Source organism: Periophthalmus magnuspinnatus, chromosome 14, assembly GCF_009829125.3.
Source record: "Periophthalmus magnuspinnatus isolate fPerMag1 chromosome 14, fPerMag1.2.pri, whole genome shotgun sequence".
Classification (NCBI taxonomy): Eukaryota; Metazoa; Chordata; class Actinopteri; order Gobiiformes; family Gobiidae; genus Periophthalmus; species Periophthalmus magnuspinnatus.
In genome coordinates this window covers 20852303-20868556 of record NC_047139.1, presented here as the reverse complement: position 1 = coordinate 20868556, position 16254 = coordinate 20852303, and the positions used below count along the sequence as shown (strand labels likewise).

Here is a 16254-nt window from a genome sequence, read left to right as displayed (position 1 = left end):
GCACAGACCATCCCCTCACACTGGCTTTCATCTGTCACTCTCAAAAGCTTAAATTCTGCTTCAAAACGTTTTTCAAATTAACACTGAGGGAAACGAGGCACCCAGCTGTTTGTTGTCAATTTCGTTGTCAATTTGAGTTTTGTTTTATTTATTTTTTTCGTTTTTCTTTCTTTTTTTGTTGCCAAATTAAAACAAATATTGTTGGGACAGTCATCTTTTAATTAACATTTGAAAATAATTTTTACATTTTTTACATCAATCTTAATCTTGTGTTTGAGTTTCAAGTATTTATCAATGTCATTTTAACTCAGGGCAGAATATTGTGATGGTTTTGTGGATTTAATTCCCAACTTGTCAAAAACACTCAAGTGTAAGTGGATTTACTAAACGACAGCTCAAGAGCACAACATGATTGGAAACTGGATTTATATAAACAACAGTGAGCTATTTATACACAGACAATGTAGTACAATTATTACTATCTGCTTCATCGCATAATATAACAGGAGTAGTAGTAGTAGTGGTAGTAGTAGTAGTAGTAGTAGTAGAAAATGTTACGGAAAAAGAGTACCATCTATGACTTTCTAATAGATAAGTTCCGTATGCAGTTTGAAGTTTATTGTGTATTTGGTTGGTATTTTATACAGTAATAATAGTAGTAGTTGCAGTAGTAGGAGTATGGGTAGTAGTAATAATAGTAGTAGTTGTAGTAGTGGAAAATGTTGTGGAAAAATAGTACTATTTATGAGTTTCTAATAAATAAATGCTATACGAAATTTGAAATTTATTTTATATATTTGGTTGGTTGGTATTTTATACAGTAGAAGTAGTAGTGTACTGGTAGTAGTAGTAGTAGTAGTAGTAGTAGTAGTAGTAGTAGTAGTAGTAGTAGTAGTAGTAGTAGTAGTAGTAGTAGTAGTAGTAGTAGTAGTAGTAGTAGTAGTAGTAGTAGTAGTAGTAGTAGTAGTAGTAGTAGTAGTAGTAGTAGTAGTAGTAGTAGTAGTAGTAGTAGTAGTAGTAGTAGTAGTAGTGGAAAAATAGTGCTATCTTTGACTTTCTAATATATAAAAGCAGTATGCAATTTGAAGAAAATTTACAGAATATATTTATATAAATTTGTTTTTACCAGTTGTAGTAGTCGTAGTAGTGGAAAATGTAGTAGCAGAAAAAGTACCATCTATGACTTTCTAATAGATAAACGCAGCTTGTAGTTTAGTTTAGTCGTAGGTAGAAGAAGTAGTTAATAGTAAGTAGAAGTAGTAAGAAATAAATGCAGTATGCAATTTGACATTTATGAAATACATGCATATACATTTAATTTTTGTGTTTTTTCTCCTTGTAGCTACTTGTTTCCTGACGGTCGCAGTTATAACCCGGACCTGACCGGCCTGTGTGAGCCCACGCCTCACGACCACATCAAAGTGACACAGGTGAGGCTAATGTGTCCCAGCTGTTCTTCTTCTTCTGTGGGTCATGCTCTGGGTTAAACTCCCCCAGCTCCACCACAGTCTGGAGGTCTGTGGAAAACTGCAACTTGCCCACGTGGTCCCAAAATGAGACCGAGCTGTGAGCAGATTTAGAAGTGACACAAGGATTTTCTGGCCTTTGAAAACGCTAAATCTTCACTTTCAGTTCTTATATTTTGTTCCTCATCGAAGGCGCCATCACTTTTCCTGTCAGTTGTATAGAAATAGATCACACTTGCACAATACAACACATTACAAACTATATAAGGACAAACTTTTGGAGAGTGCCATCGCCACTGTCACCTCACAGCCATACCCCCCTGACAATGCCCAGTCTCTTCTGATCTTGGAAGATAAGCAGGGTTGGGCTTGGTAGTACTTGGATGGGAGACTGCTGAGAATACCAGGCTGTAGTAGTGAGGCAGCAGTGGATCTAGTGTTTGCTGTTGTTTCTGCCAAATCATCGTTTCAGAGCTTTTAATCATGTTGTAGTTGTCTCCTTCCCATTTACCCTCTTGAAGGTGTATTTGGATTGTTTTGTTCTTGTTGGAGCAGTCTTTAATCACTTAATTTCAAGACACCATATTGTCGATCAATCCTCGTTTTCACCTCTACGGGTACACGCCCACTGTGACGTACACACTTAGTTATCTGATTTAATTTTCATAATCGGTGATACAGGATTCGCCAGTTCGCATAGTCATCTTGGTACAAATGAAAAAACATCAGCTGCTCTGTTTCGTCATCCATTGGAGATTCAAACTCTTTGTTGTGATGGCATTTACAGCGACGTCCGCTCCCATTGGGCACCGCAGTTTTCTAACACAGACTTGTTTATTTTAAGTTGTTTTAGATGAATATTGTGATTTAAAATGTCAAAATTTAAATATGATTTGCGGGTGTCATAGATAGAGCAGACACAAACACAATAGGGCTGATTTAACAGCTTTTTTGACACTCAAAAATATTAGTATCATCTCTACTGACCCCTTGTGGTCATAACAGTGTTTTCAAAATTTGAGTGTCATACTTTTTGCTACACTGTACAGCTCTCAACTATATTAACAACTAGTCTGTTACCATCAAACATTAGGTAGTTGACAGTAACATCTGAATAACAGCCTCTATAATGAAACAATAAAAACTCAATATATGTCTTTTGCATGACTGGAAATTTCTTCTATATTGAGATCTGGGTTTTTCCCAGTCACATGACTATCTCGTGATCATTTTATATATTACATACTGACTGTCTGATGCTGTCCCGATGCATATGACCTGATGTGTATGACCTGACACACATGACCTGATGTGTTTGACCTGATGTCTCTCTCTCTCTGCACACAGGAGCAGTATGAGCTGTACTGTGAAATGGGCTCCACGTTCCAGTTGTGTAAGATCTGTGCAGAGAACGACAAAGATGTGAAGATCGAGCCCTGTGGTCACCTCATGTGCACGTCCTGTCTCACTGCCTGGCAGGTACTGGACACTCTTATCACACGCAAGTGCATACAAGTACTTACAAGTACACACAAGTACGCACAAGTACACACAAGAACACACTAGTACACACAAAATAATCAAAATAATACACAGAAATACACACAGGAGGACGCAAATACACAAAAATACACATAAAATATTCATGAGAGATACTGCAGTGATGGCATAAAAACTTGCAAACCAAAAAATACCGAGGACATTATTAGCATAGTAACTACTGACATTATTACCAGAGTAACCACTAAGCACATCTGCTGAGAGTGAGACTACGTTTAGCCAGTACCCAGATGACTCAGGTCAGTTACCATTAGTGCTTTGTGTTTACGGTAAGCTAACTTTAGCTGTAAACCACGTTAACCATTCTCCTCTGGCGTCATAGTCACTCACAGTGAGGCTGTTTCACCGCTTAGAAACATATAATCACTCATGGTATCTCTTGAAGTAATTTCCACAAAAGGCTGGGTACCTTTTAAAGTTGCCACAGAAAAAAGGATAAGGTGCTATCGCTAATGTCGAAATTATGTTGAAATAAAAATAGGTAAATTATTTTTAAAGTGACAATATGTAACTTTCTGGAGGTGGAAAGTCAGTTGCATGACTCCGTGGAAACAGAAAGTTTGGAACATTCTCCATAGAAATAAATGTGTTTTATGTCATACTGTGGAATATTATAGCCAAAGGAACTGTATTTCCATGGAAGTGAGCAGGAGGAGGTCCTCATCCAGGCCAAGTCAGAGTCAGGTTTGTGGAGATGCAAGCCTGCTGAGTAAGGACGCAAAATATCCATAATGAAAAACATTTAGTTTTAGTCTATTTTTGCCAAGAAAGTTACATATTGTGGCTTTAACTACAAGTATGGTTGCCTGGAGGTCCTGGGAGTGCAATATAGAAAGTCACTATTAGGTACGGAAACTACAGTTACAACTAACTGCAGATTTTCCTTAAAAAATGTATTTAATGGAATTATAAACTAGGGATGGACTGACGTGGGGTTTTTCATGACTGATGCTGATACCGATTGTTCATAATCCAGAGAAGCAGATGGACAATGAACTCTGACGATATTTTTGGACTGATATTTGGGGCTGATTTAGACTATTTTCCCCAAATGATTTTATTTGAAGTGATTACAAACTCATCCACAAACCTGTTTTACTCCCACGTGGATGTGAGAGCTGTGTAGTCTCATTTGGTGCAGTGTCCTTGTCGCACTAAAGTGTTCAAATACAGCGTGAAGCAGTTCCTTTAGCCCTGAATAAAACATCGGCTTCTGCAAAAGATTCAAGGCTGATACTCGATATGCTAAAAGAGAAGACGACGAACTTTGTGCCAGTTTTTGTTCCGTCTGAAAGGGCCCAGTAATTATCGAGATATTAACCATAAACCAGGTCAACACATTGGCAATCTCCAATCAGTCAAACAACAAATTCACCATAGAATTCTGACCTGTTTCCAACTCCAGGCTCTAGATTATTCTGAAACCATTTGAACTCAATGCACCACCTCCCCTTAATGGGATATTAGCATCACATCCACACTGTCCATTCATATTTGGCTAGGCTCTTACAGTGCTCCCATACATTGTATATATAAATGGACATAGCTAACCTGCTAGCCTCCGCATTCGAAATAGGAAGTGAGCATGGGCCACGCCTCTGGCTCCATCAACTCTGGCTCCAGTTCACTTTCTATTCAAAAACTGTCACCCCTCTCTCTGTAACTGCTGCTGTCAGGCTTATCATTTCGGTCTTAAAACGTGCGTATTAACCCGCTCTACACGATCCTGGTTTTTATTTTGCTATTGTGTCCATAAAAGTGCAAATATCAGCCAACCAATACATAGATCGAACTCTATTGTCATTCTGTTGGTATAGATAGTGATAGTTACACCATAAGTACAAAAAAAAGTTATTTTCAGAAACAAGTTTTCATTTGTAGGTGTTTGAAAAAGTCTTACCCAGCTCAATGTCCACACAAAAATATAGTGCATATAGTTCATAATTACCATCTTTAGCTCTTCCATTCAATGCTAGGCTTCTTTTCCACAGCCTAATAAAATGTGTTGATATTCCACCATGAATTTGAATTGTGTTGAGCTGATGCCCTCCATCTCCATCCAGCTCTGATTAACTGACTTTAATGTGTCTAAACCTGGTTATTTGTGACGCATAAAAGAGAATACGTCTTTGATCATGAAAAATCTGTACACGAGCGAATCAGGGACTCAAGTGGAGGAAAGAGAGATCGAGCCTCCTCCCTCTGCTCCTGCTGTGTCCTTGCATCTGTCCTAATCAAATTTCCACTTCAGTCAAGAGCGGAAGTGAAAACTGAGCGTGCATACTGTATATATCCCACTGTGTTTTCAGGCTTCCAGTGAGGGTTACTCTTACACACACACACACACACACACACACGTACAGGCTGGTTAGGGCTCGTTGATATGGAGAGAAAAAGAATCATGACTCAATCTTACTGAAAACATAGACAGGTTGACTTTGAGTTATGAACAGCAGGGCGTCAGGGTCACTACAGTTTTATTTCACGTTGATAGGACCAGTAATCCCCATTTAAAGTTTGGAATGAGTTTGTAGAATATATTAAACCTAAAAGCATGGGCACATTACTGCAAGTGACAGAAACACGCACATGGTCTTAAGTTTCACTCATAAATGGTGAGGAAATTGCCCTTTACTTTCTGGACCTTGGATTATAATGATGGGAAGCACCAGAGGAGAGAAAGAGGATTATATGTATCTATAATGGACATATCTATATATAAATGGACAGAGCTAACATGCTAGCCGCTGGGTTCTAACTAGAAAGTGATCATGGGCGCGCTTCCAGCTCTATCGACTCTGGTTCTAATTCACTTTACATTGAAAAACCATCACTCCTCTCTCTGTTAATGCTGCTGTGAGCCAGGCCGGTGCGGGCGGGACGGGCGTTACCTTCAACAGCCTCACTACAGGTTGGCTCTGTGGTTGCTATGATACTCGCAGTCGTAATTCCAAATATGTAACTCGGCTCCAAATTCACCCCTGCGAGCCTTAAAGAGCTCCATTTGACTGGAGCTGAACTCCACTCTGACGTCACTCTCCCTTAGTCCACGTCTTTATACAGGTTATTGGGAGGAGGAACGAGGCCAGATGGTACTGCACACACAGCAGCTGAGGGAAGGAAAAACTGAAATTTTAGTCAAATTGTGCAGATTTAAGTCAAAAGTTGAGAAATCTGAGGACACTTGAGGACACATAAAGAGATGAGCTGTGGCCTTGACTCAGACCTTCCACCTAAACAAGAGAGCAGTGACTCAGAACCGTACGCTCTTACTGTCTCACAGTTGGCTCTAGACCTGTCGATTCAAAAGAGACCAAAGTTTAGATCATGTTCACGCTCTAGAATTGATGATTGATGATGTAGTAATTTTAGATGAAGGGCAGGGGTCCGTATAACTCTATGGGAGATTCACTGTTTTTGAAAGAATTATCCAGTGATCCACAAATGTTGAACCTTATCTTTATTTGTTTGGGATTTGCTCCAGAAACTTGTCATGTTAATCTTATGGCTTAAAGTCTTTTCAACTGACAGCAATCACATCTTTGGGGTTGAATAATGGCACAACTTTCAGAAGTTGTTGTGGAAAAATAGTTTAACTTTTGTCTCTTTATGTTTATGTTGACGGAGAAGACGTTGAACTTTGTGCCAGTTTTTGTTTCAAGTGGTTTAATTGACAGTATTGCTAAGCGCCCGCTCCTTGCTGAATCAGTGGTGCGGGTGGGAAGGGACCTTACCAAAGACGAGTCAAATGAGGCTCATCGAGGTTAGAGCGGTTATAGGGGCAAATCTGGAGCCAAGTTCCATATCTGAAATTCCAACCACGAGTATCATAGCAACCAAAGAGCCAATCTGGAGTGAGGCTGTTGAAAGTTGGTTTAGCAAGGAGTGGACACTTAGCAACGCTGTCAATCAGACCTGTTGCTAACGCTAGCAGGATGACCTCGGGTAAAGAAGGCACCTGATTTTTCTGTTATTAAATAAAAATACCAGGATCATGTAGAGCGGGTTAATAGGAACATTATAAGTCCGAAATGACAAGTCTGACAGCAGCAGTTACAGAAAGAGTGGCCACAGTTTTCTAATGTAAAGTGAATTGGAGCCAGAGTTGTTAAAGCCGGAATTGCACCTATGCTCACTTCTTATTTGGAATGCAACCGCTAACAGGTTGGCTATGTCATTTATATATACAGTCTATGGCCGTTACCTTCAACAGCCTCGCTCTGGATTGGCTCTTTGGTTTCTATGACACTTGTGGTCAGAATTCCAATTATGAAACTCTGCTCCAAATTTGCTCCTATAACTGAAAGTCTCAATGAGCTTCCTTTGACTGGAGCTGAACGCTGATGTCACACTCCCTCAGTCCACTTCTTTATACAGTCTGTGGCTGTTCTCCGCTGCACCGCGTTCATGTCATAGACGTATCATGTAGTGAACGCTGGGCCCACTGTTATCGATCGGCTGCACCACAGACACTCAGCCTCTGCAGACCTGGACCAGTGCCCAAGAACACACTCACAATCACACAGCTCTACCAAGGTTACACAGTCACTCAGGAGATACTGTTTGTGCTTCTTCTAATACATCGACAAAGACATGGGGGTTAACGTTTTTGATCAATGACAAACAAAAACTTAATCACAAAAAAAGATGCACAATGTAACTTTTCTAGTAGAGGGTTTGTCTGTGTCCAAGGATAATGTCAGGAATGTTCTACAGCAGGGCATGAAACTTACCTATCTTCATGGAAACAAGTTACAGGGCAAATCTGTTGAAGTGACCCTAAGGAGGTCACTGAATAAATGCAAGAGTTAAAGGTTAAGTGCTCTACCAAATGAGCCACTATCACTTGTTTAGGTAATCATTTGAATATGGAACTTTTTTTTTCTTGAACTAAAATAGATTTGGCTTTTGAAAACACTGTTATACAAAGTGCCAGTTACAACAGTTTTTTATGTTATAATTTTTAAGTTATAATTTAGTTGCATTTGTTCAGTGAGTCCAAGTTTAGTTTAGTCCTGTTTTGTTCTGATTGCTGTAGTTTTTTGTTGTTTCTTGTTGTTTATTATGAGCACTGTCCTTCTTCTATGGTCTAAAATAAATCAATTCAAGTCCCGCTCCTCTAGATTGGGCAGTCACTGGTCAAATCAATGTCTAAATTACACTACCAGTCAAAAGTTTGGATACACCCTCTCGTGTGTTTTTTTATTTATTTATTTATTTTTACTACTGTTTACATTTTATACATACAGAAGACATCAAATATATGAAGTAAGATATATGGAATTATGGAGCAGTATATTCAAAAGTTGTATAGGCTACATTTAACCTTTAGGAACCACCTTTAAACTAGTTTCCATGTCTCATCTTTTGTTTTCTGGTGCTTGTTTTGGTTGCGTCTCCAGTGGAAACAGTGTCTCTTCAGAAAATATTTAAATCAACGGATAAAGTTGAATGTACGTAACTGTAGTAAAACATTTCCAGCAACAGTTGTCTCATGGCGGAAGTTAGCTCACTGATAAAAGCAGTCAACCCTGATAACTTAACATTATAAAACTGTTTCCATAGTTACCATTAGTCTAATTATTACTGTAGACCATAGACTGTATAAAGAGGCAGGTGTGGTGTCAGCCATAGTGAGGAGCCACCTCGAGGAAAGAAGAGGCCAGGTTTGTCTGTCAATGTTCATATCTTGATTTACGGACACAATAGTGAAATAAAAACACCAGGATCATGTAGAGCGGGTTAATACGAACACGCAGCAGTTACAGAGAAAGGGGGCGACAGTTTTTCAATGTAAAGTGAATTGGGGCCAGGGGGATGGAGCCAGAAGCGTGCCCATGCTCACTTCCCATTCTGCAGTTAGTGTATTAACTATGTCCAATCATATATACAGTCTATGTTGTAGACGAGATTGTAGAAACAAAACTGTACACATGTTTATGTCATTTTTAAAGTGATGTTGTTGTTCTACTGTGTCAATCTCAAATTCCGCATCAGTGACCTCGAAACAAAACTCTTAATTATAAAAGTGTTTAAGAGAACAAATGTGCAAATGCAGAAACTTGTAGAAATAATTAAAAACTTCTACAAATAATCAAAAACTCCAAAGATTGAGGGAATGCTTGAGTTAACGTTTGAAAGGCATGTTTTTTACAAAGCTGTTTCAAACTAGAAGTATGTTGATGTTTAAGACCATATAGATGAAAGTACATTCAAGACATTACTACTGTTTGTTTCTAAATGTGAATCTGTAGATCAATACAAATCTAGGGCCATATTTTGTCCTATTTGTGCGTTTGTTTTTAGTGTTAATACTAGTTTAGTGCTCAGCGTTTTGGAGCACTTCACCACCAACCCAAAGGTCAGAGGATTGATTCCCGCTCGGACCAAGTTCTGTCATTGTGTCCTGAGGCAAGACACTTCACCCACCTTGCATAGTATCAAAGTGGTGCGCATGTGAGCATGGGTGACGTCAGAGAGCAGTGGCACAGATTGGCAGCCTCACTTCCATCAGTTTGACCCAAGGCAGCCGTGACTGAATAATTCACGTAAAGACCCATATTACGCTGTTTACTGATCTACACTCACCTGAAGGATTATTAGGAACACCATACTAATACGGTGTCTGACCCCCTTTCGCCTTCAGAACTGCCTTAATTCTACGTGGCATTGATTCAACAAGGTGCTGATTCATTCTTTAGAAATATTGGCCCATATTGATAGGAGCATCTTGTAGTTGATGGAGATTTGTGGGATGCACATCCAGGGCATGAAGCTCCCGTTCCACCACATCCCAAAGATGCTCTATCGGGTTGAGATCTGGTGACTGTGGGGGCCATTGTAGTACAGTGAACTCACTGTCATGTTCAAGAAACCAATTTGAAATGATTGGAGCTTTATAACATGGTGCATTATCCTGATGGAAGTAGCCATCAGAGGATGGGTACATGGTGGTCATGAAGGGATGGACATGGTCAAAAACAATGTTCAGGTAGCCCGTGGCATTTAAACGATGCCCAATTGGCACTAAGGCACCTAAAGTGTGCCAAGAGAACCTCCCCCACACCATTACTCCACCACCACCAGCCTGCACAGTGGGAACAAGGCATGATGGATCCATGTTCTCATTCTGTTTATGCCAAATTCTGACTCTACCATTTGAATGTCTCAACAGAAATCGAGACTCATCAGACCAGGCAACATTTTTCCAGTCTTCAACTGTCCAGTTTTGGTGAGCTAGTGCAAATTGTAGCCTCTTTTTCCTATTTGTAGTGGAGATGAGTGGTACCTGGTGGGGTCTTCTGCTGTTGTAGCCCATCCACCTCAAGGTTGTGCGTGTTGTGGCTTCACAAATGCTTTGCTGCATTCCTCGGTTGTAACGAGTGGTTATTTCAGTCATCGTTGCTCTTCTATCAGCTTGAATCACTCGGCCCATTCTTCTCTAGGATCAACAAGCCATTTTCGCCCACAGGACTGCCGCATACTGGATGTTTTTCCCTTTTCACACCATTCTTTGTAAACCCTAGAAATGGTTGTGCGTGAAAATCCCAGTAACTGCTCAGATTGTGAAATACTCAGACCGGCCCGTCTGGCACCAACAACCGTGCCACGCTCAAAATGGCTTAAATCACCTTTGTTTCCCATTCTGACATTCAGTTTGGAGTTCAGGAGATTGTCTTGACCAGGACCACACCCCTAAATGCATTGAAGCAACTGCCATGTGATTGGTTGATTAGATAATTGCATTAAGGAGAAATTGAACAAGTGTTCTTAATAATCCTTTAGGTGAGTGTATGTTATAATGTTGTTTCCTCATCACAAACAGACCTGGAGTTTTGTTTTGTGTCATTCACACGTTTAACACACAAACCCTGCAGATTTAGGCCATGTTTTAAACAGAAAAACTCTGTTCCACCTTGTGATGTCATGTGGTAAAACACGTGCTGCTCTACTGTGTTTTTAAACTACATGCACCTTCACTAAAATCATTTGGATTATTTCAACCCAGGAATTGTCAATCTCTACTGAACTAAAAGTAAAAACAAAACACAACTCCAGGTATGTTTTTGACAAGGTAACATCATTATATCATGTCTTAAAGCAGTCAGTTTTGCATAATATAGGACCTTTACATTATTATATTGTGGTATGTATCTGGGTATGGATTTTTTTTTTACAACCTTAACAGTGACATCCCGAGTCGTGTATGTTTTCCTGGAGATTTTTCTACCACTCTCGTCTCACAAAACCACCAGCACCAGAATACAAATCCCTGAGGCCCCAACCTCTATTAAAGCAGGATATAACAGAAGTGGCCTACGGGACACAGCTTCATAAACCCTTCACATTAAAGTCTGGGTAAATCTCCGTTTCGCTGTCCTGTTTGTTCTGCCTTTACCACATTCGATTTCATGGCGTCATTCACACCGGGTCGTCTTTCTCTGGGAAGCTTTAGTCTGTTTTTTCAAATGAACGGTCCCACCCACATCACTTTTTGTTTGTTTGTCACGCTTCCTGTTATGACAGCGGGCTGCAACCCTCCAACCCCCCTCCAACCCCTCTTAAACCCCCTTTCTTCTGCTCGGGTGACGATGAAGTGCAGAGGACAGATTAGAATATATATTTCACTAACTTGTAGTTGACACAATTATATTTAAAGGTCCATTGTGTAACTTTTCCAGCTGCGGAAGAAGTACTCGATTTTTTTTTTTTACAGCAAAAAAAAAAAAGTACAAGTACCACATAAATAAATCTACTTTTAAGTATTAAAGTACCTGTTTAAAAATATACTTAAAGAGTAAAAAGTAAAAGTATTTTGTGCAGATTTTGAGGTCTTATGAAGCTTCAAATGGAGTGATTTTGATAAATATTTCTGCTGAATTTTGTTCAACAGAAACAATTGAATTGTTAGGTTTTTTCTAGCTTTTTTTTATTTGTTTATTTTTGTTTTGCTCAAATTATGAAAATGTAAAAAATAAACCCTCAGACTTTTCAGCAGGTCTCAAACAAAAAAAAAAATACTTTTACTTTTCAGTCCTGTTCAAAATGTAGTGGAGTAGAAAGTACAGATACTGCTCTCAAATGTAGTGAAGTAAAAGTAAAAGGTATCCACTGAAAAATGTACTTAAGTGAAGTACAAATACCTAAAATTTATAGTTGACTACAATACCTTACTTCTTTTACCTCTTTACTTTCCATCACTGAACTTTTCCAGTGGAGGGTCCGCCACCTGCTTGTCTCCATGGAGATGTCATTGCTTGACCTGGAATGTTCCACAGTATGGCATTAAACTTAACTATCTACATAGAAACAAGCAGGCAACACCACCAGGCCAAGTTACAGGTCAGATCTGTGGAGAGTCTTCACAGTAAGAATGCATTTGTTTTTCCAATACATCGTTGAGCAATAAAAATACATGTAATTGAATAAATGCAAGGTATGTTTAATGCCATACAGTGCAACATTCCAGGCAAAGCAATGACATGTCCTACACCAGAAAAGTTACACAGTGCAAGATTTTACTAAAAACTGTAGCTACTTTTTCCTCATTTGACAGTTTTGGATACTTTTATTATTTCTACTTCCTGGTTGGAAACGGGCAACACATATGACATAAATAACTGTTCCCTAGCAACCACAATATAAACAAGGGCCTAAACATGTCTAAATTACACGATAGTTATGATTGGACAAATACGAATAAATAATGTCTCTTTAAGCTGTCAGAAAATACTTTTGTGTTGAAAATCAGCACTACTTCCTGTATTTAAAAAAAATAAATCTTTCAACTTTTCTTCTCAAACTCGCTTTCGACTGACGTAAAACTATGATGAACTTTTACCGCAGGTCCTGGCCCACAAAATGAAAGAGATAAACACGAGAACCTGTCAAGCCCACTGCGTATAAGCCTTGAGTATTTTCCCCTTGACATGAGTTCATATGAGTCAAAGTACCAGGGAACCCTCCTACATACTGGTGAGTGTGAGTAACCAGAACCAGTGACTCAAGGGGGGTGCTCTCCGAACTTTACCCAGGCAGAGTGTTAGTCAGCTGCGTGTCTCGTGGCTCACAGCTGCCTGGTTGGTGTATCACTCATTTCCTGTTCTTTCTAATGAGCACATTTGATCTGTACAGACTATGGGATCCCTGGTTTCAGAAGTTCGTGTAATCTTTCCAAACAGCTCTTTCGCATTGATTCACACAGGGTTTTCTTAAAGTAAAAATAAAGTCGCACTATGTACCTTTATTTGTTACAGCTTTGCCGTATAGCTTTGCCTGGAATGTTCCACAGTATGGCATTTAAGTAATCTATCATGTATTTATTTAATTAAAGGTGTTTGTTTTGTTTTTTTTTATGATTCAAAAAAACGTTGAAAAACTGAGCAGGATCCCCTATCCAAAGATCTGACCTGTAACTTGACCTGGTGATGTCACTTGCTTGTCTCCATGGATATAAAAAGGTTTAATGCCATACTGTGGAACATCCCATGTAAAGAAATAATGGAAACAAGCAGACAGTGGAACCTTGATCAGGAAAGTAACGTATTAGACCTTAGTTTGTTTTGCATTGCTATAGTTTTGCATAAGAACTGGTTTAAATATATTTGAGCTATAAATCTGCAAAAATAAAACAAACAAACAAAAAAAACAACACACTTAACTCCCCTCGCCCCCAGTGTCTGCATACTTTGGTGTATGAATGTGCGTGTGACTGGGTGAGTTGTTCCTTGATGTAAAGTACTTTGAGTGACTCGAAGTTGGAAAAGTTCTATATAAAAATATGATCGTTTACCATTTTACCATTGTTACATTTACATTTAATTATTACCATTCTTAATTATATGCTCACTGACTACTTTTTATGTGCATTTGATTGTTTACTTTTCATAGTCTAAAGGACAATTTTGAATTGAACAAATGAAGTAAGATGAATGTAATATAATTAGATCCCACAATCAATCACTTCAGAGCTAGAATGAGTAATCTAAGGCTCTTTATGTTCACAAGGACAAACACTGCCGTTTCTGTACAAAATGCCTCACTGCTACGGGCGCGCGTGTGTGTGTGTGTGTGTGGGCAGGTACGATGATGGGAGGAAGCTGGAGTAAAAACATTGATAAAATATCTAACGATCAAATGACTAGTCCTTTTTGAACTTAGTCATCCATCCATCCATTTTCTTCCGCTTATCCGGGGCCGGGTCGCGGGGGCAGCAGTCTAAGCAGGGACTCCCAGACTTCCCTCACCCCAGACATGTCCTCCAGCTCCTCCGGTGGGACCCCAAGGCGTTCCCAGGCCAGCCGAGAGACATAGTCCCTCCAGCGTGTCCTGGGTCTTCCCCGGGGCCTCCTCCCGATGGGACATGCCCAGAACACCTCCCTAGGGAGGCGTCCAGCAGGCATCCTGAGCAGATGCCCGAGCCACCTCAGCTGGCTCCTCTCAACGTGTAGGAGCAGCGGCTCTACTCAGAGCTCCTCCCGTGTGACTGAGCTCCTCACTTAGTCACAGACATCCCAAATCTGTACAACTAACTCCACTTTAATGCTCCTTACATTAAGAAAACAACATTATAACAGATCAGAAAATAATGGAACTAACGGGCTACTTAACTTAAAAAAAAAAAAAACAAGTTAAAAAAAAACCCAAACACACACATATATATATATATATATATATATATATATATATATAAAATCTTTGTTTTTCTTTTCCTCAACACATGTTGGTCTGTTCCTTCAAGTCTGTTGGTAATCAATTGTAGCTCAACTGTCCGTGACCATCTCCACCATTCAGCCTATTTCCTTTGAACCTCCCACTCCTTCCTCTCTTCTCCCACTCCTCCCCCTCTCCTTCCCCTCTCCTTCCCCTCTCCTCCCACTCCAATTAGGGTTCAGTTTCAAACTTGGGTCTACTGCCGAGTCCCCGACCATATGCCTGCCATAGACGCCCTTTGTTCTACCCAAATATTGTCTGCTTTTGATTGAAGCCTCACGTTAACACCAGGAGATACTCTGAAACTAAAAACCCTTTTATTCCCTTATTTATGACCCCGGTTTGACAGTGCTGGATGGAGGAATACAAATGGACGTGTGGCTGGTGGATGCTGTTAAGCTGCAAAAGTGTTTTCCCTGGAGAAGCTTTCACTAACATGTGTTCAGTGGACAGAGCCAGGGTTCTTTCATGAATGGGAAAAACACAGCCATAGAACAGTGGGTCAGAAGTGATCACGTAATGGGGCTCACGTGGTCTGCAGATGTGAACACAGACTGAAAAATGCACTTTAAAAACATTGGGTTTCGGTTGAACTTTCAGATTAAAGTTTAATAGTGTTGCTTCCCCTTTATTTCTTATTGTCATAGATATATTGTTAAAGCAAACCATGTCTGTATAAAGAAGTGGACTAAGGGTGTGCGACACATAGCGACTCCAGTCAGATGAAGCTCATCGAGGCTAGCAAATATAGGGGCAAATTTGGAGTTCCACATTTGGAATTCCAACCACTAATATCATAGCAACCAAAGACCCAATCCAGAGTGAGGCTGTTGAAGGTAACGCCCCTCCCACCTGCATCGCTGCTAGCGGAGAGCGATCGCTTCACAACGCTGTTACTCAAACCTGTTGCTAACGCTAGCAGGAGCGACCTCATGGAAAGAAGGCGGCTGATTTATCTCTTATTAATGTTACATATCTTGAGTTACGGACACATTAGTGAAATAAAAACCAGGAACATGTAGAGCGGGTTAATTCGAACATTTTAAGACCAAAACAATGAGCCTGACAGCAGAATTTATAGAGAGAGAGGCCACAGTTTTCTAATAAAGTGAAATGTAGCCCGAGTCGATGGAGCCAGAAGTGCGTCCTTGATAATTTCCTATTTGGAACACGGTGGCTAGCAGGTTAGCTGTGTCCATTTATACATACAGTCTGTGAAGCAAACATAGATGACAAAGGACAATACTGAATCATACCATAGAGCAGAACTACAACCCTGGGCCCCAGGACAAGAGACCCCTTTGTCCCCCCCTTGTCGACTTCCCTGTACCTAAGTATCACTGAACCTGAATCATTCTTAATAAACTCTTTGTTTATTGTGAGTTAAATCTTTGTTCATTCTTTATTAAGGCTAGCTAAGGTGTAGTTATTACTAAGTGGTACCCTAATAATTTTTTGGGTTTTAAAATTGCAGTGTTTCCTATAAAATTAAGATTATAATTTAGAAATGGTTACT

At 39.8% G+C, this 16254-nt stretch overlaps 1 protein-coding gene across 2 annotated transcripts in view; it reads left to right on the top strand.

Moving 5' to 3' along the window:
- Nucleotides 1-16254, top strand: part of cblb (Cbl proto-oncogene B, E3 ubiquitin protein ligase) — a 125375-nt gene that overhangs the window by 73227 nt on the left and 35894 nt on the right. For both annotated transcript variants that reach the window (XM_055226843.1, XM_033978491.2), the window contains exons 8-9: nt 1343-1430; nt 2814-2945. In XM_055226843.1, coding sequence (XP_055082818.1) covers nt 1343-1430; nt 2814-2945 — 220 coding nt within the window. The remainder of the gene's footprint in view (nt 1-1342; nt 1431-2813; nt 2946-16254) is intronic.